This window comes from Perkinsus marinus (genome assembly GCF_000006405.1).
Source record: "Perkinsus marinus ATCC 50983 genomic scaffold scf_1104296958914, whole genome shotgun sequence".
Classification (NCBI taxonomy): domain Eukaryota; phylum Perkinsozoa; order Perkinsida; family Perkinsidae; genus Perkinsus; species Perkinsus marinus.
Genome location: NW_003206607.1, coordinates 172,945 through 174,714, shown reverse-complemented (window position 1 = coordinate 174,714; position 1,770 = coordinate 172,945). Strand labels below are relative to the sequence as shown.

Here is a 1,770-nt window from a genome sequence, read left to right as displayed (position 1 = left end):
CTACTAGTAGTCTACTACCATGACCCTGTAGTATTTCCTATTACAGCAATCCCATTCTTTCTGAAGCTGGCCTAATTCTCATGTGCTCAGGTGCGATGCTCATCGCTATGATAATGTACAATGAATGCGAAGAGTCGGAGGAAGAAGCTGAAAACGAGAGGCTGCGTCAGGCTCGCCTCGCGGCCAAGGACCAACGGCAATCCTCCTCCTCCTCCACATTGCCGTAGTATTGTCTAGTTTCTTGTTTTGTTTCATACTGTGCCTAAAGTGCCGCTGGTCATGCGTTGAGTCATTCAAGGTAGCATGTTGATAAGGTTGTATTTTTTTGCAATGACTTCGTTGGCGCCGGAAGTTTGCCGTCAGAAGCAGGAAGTCGGAGGTGGTAAGAATCATTCGCAAACCTCTGTGGCTTGTGTGGATACTTGGCGCTCCTCAGGCGAGGCCGCGGACATTTCGAGGCCCACTCGAGATGGTACTCCTGATGATGACGTGAGCTCTTCCACGACTATGTCTCACTCTTGGGAGATTTCCATTCCAGGCGTCCCTCCATCTCACAGATGAAGATAGCGCTACGAAGACTGGCAGGTCCTCGGCGAGTATCCCAGAATCGTCATACACCTCGTCGACTAAATCAGGCTCTTCGGTAGCAATTTCACAGCATCTTTTCGAGTGGTTGATCATAGTTCGAAGACCTTGGGAACTTTGCGCGTCCCAGCAAAGTTGATCTATCCGAAAACGAGCTGAAGGGAATATTTTGATACCCTGGCGTTAGTCTGTCGGCGTAGAGTTGACTATAGGAGCATAAAGTCTTATGTATAAACGGACTGAGATGCTGATGGTTGCCGTTCAGACCTCGAGCATCGAGTCGGCTGCTAGGAGGATTCTGGAGTCAATTGATGGAGAGGATGCTGATCGTCAGGGGCTGCAGAAAACACCTATGCGTTACGCCAGAGCTTTGGAGTTTCTCACTAAAGGGTAAGCTGAGAGAATTGAACTCGGGACCTTTTGATAGACACGTGGGTGCTCTACCACTCGGACAGAATCATCCGAATTTGTGTGTTGAGGATCTTGATCGGTAATCGTCTTGGCTCAAGGTACTCCGAATCTCTTGAGGAAATCGTTAATGACGCTGTTTTCGACGTCGAGCCCTCAGACAACGATGAGATGGTCATGGTCCGAGACATTGACATGTTTTCCCTCTGCGAGCACCATCTTCTGCCTTTCTATGGTGGGATGACTCTGCTACCAGCTCCGGGTTCGATCCCTGCCCAAGGCACTTTTCCTGTTCAGGAACGGTAGACATCGGATACATTCCTCGTGGCAAAGTCCTCGGACTTAGTAAATTAGCTCGAATAACGGAGATGTTTTCCAGGCGACTACAGGTGACACTCTCCGTGTCCGTCACCCTTGTACTGGCTTCGCCATAGGTCCAAGAAAGGATGACACAGCAGATAGCCCGAGCCGTGGAGGAGGCTATCAACCCTATGGGTGTAGCAGTGGTCATCAGAGCATCCCATATGTGTATGAGTATGAGAGGAATACAGAAGACTTCTGCCTCTACCACGACAAGCTGTGTACTAGGAGCATTCAGGTCCTCAAACTTCCGATCGGTTATCGTGCCATTATCTCCTCTATAGATCCAACCCCAAGACTCGTGCGGAGTTCTTCAGCCTCATAAGCCACAAGCAGTAGTGTCGGCTCCTAGGGGAAAGGCCTTCAATTCTACCACTCAAATGGTCGTAGTGTTTCTGTGCTTGGGGACTGGTCCTC

At 49.7% G+C, this 1,770-nt stretch overlaps 1 protein-coding gene across 2 annotated transcripts; it reads left to right on the top strand.

Moving 5' to 3' along the window:
• Positions 1 to 330: 330 nt before the first annotated feature.
• On the top strand, positions 331 to 1,734 carry Pmar_PMAR027903 (GTP cyclohydrolase I, putative; the record flags this gene model as incomplete). 2 transcript variants are annotated; one of them, XM_002773401.1, is made up of 8 exons in its annotated part: positions 331 to 379; positions 437 to 489; positions 539 to 643; positions 851 to 975; positions 1,095 to 1,228; positions 1,291 to 1,382; positions 1,428 to 1,591; positions 1,638 to 1,734. In XM_002773401.1, the coding sequence occupies 8 exons, from the start codon at positions 331 to 333 to the stop codon at positions 1,690 to 1,692; spliced, it is 777 nt and encodes a 258-aa protein (XP_002773447.1). In that variant the 3' UTR covers positions 1,693 to 1,734. The 2 variants fall into 2 exon arrangements, with proteins under 2 accessions (XP_002773447.1, XP_002773446.1); XM_002773400.1 differs by having other exon boundaries at positions 331 to 382.
• Between the last annotated feature and the right edge of the window lie 36 nt (positions 1,735 to 1,770).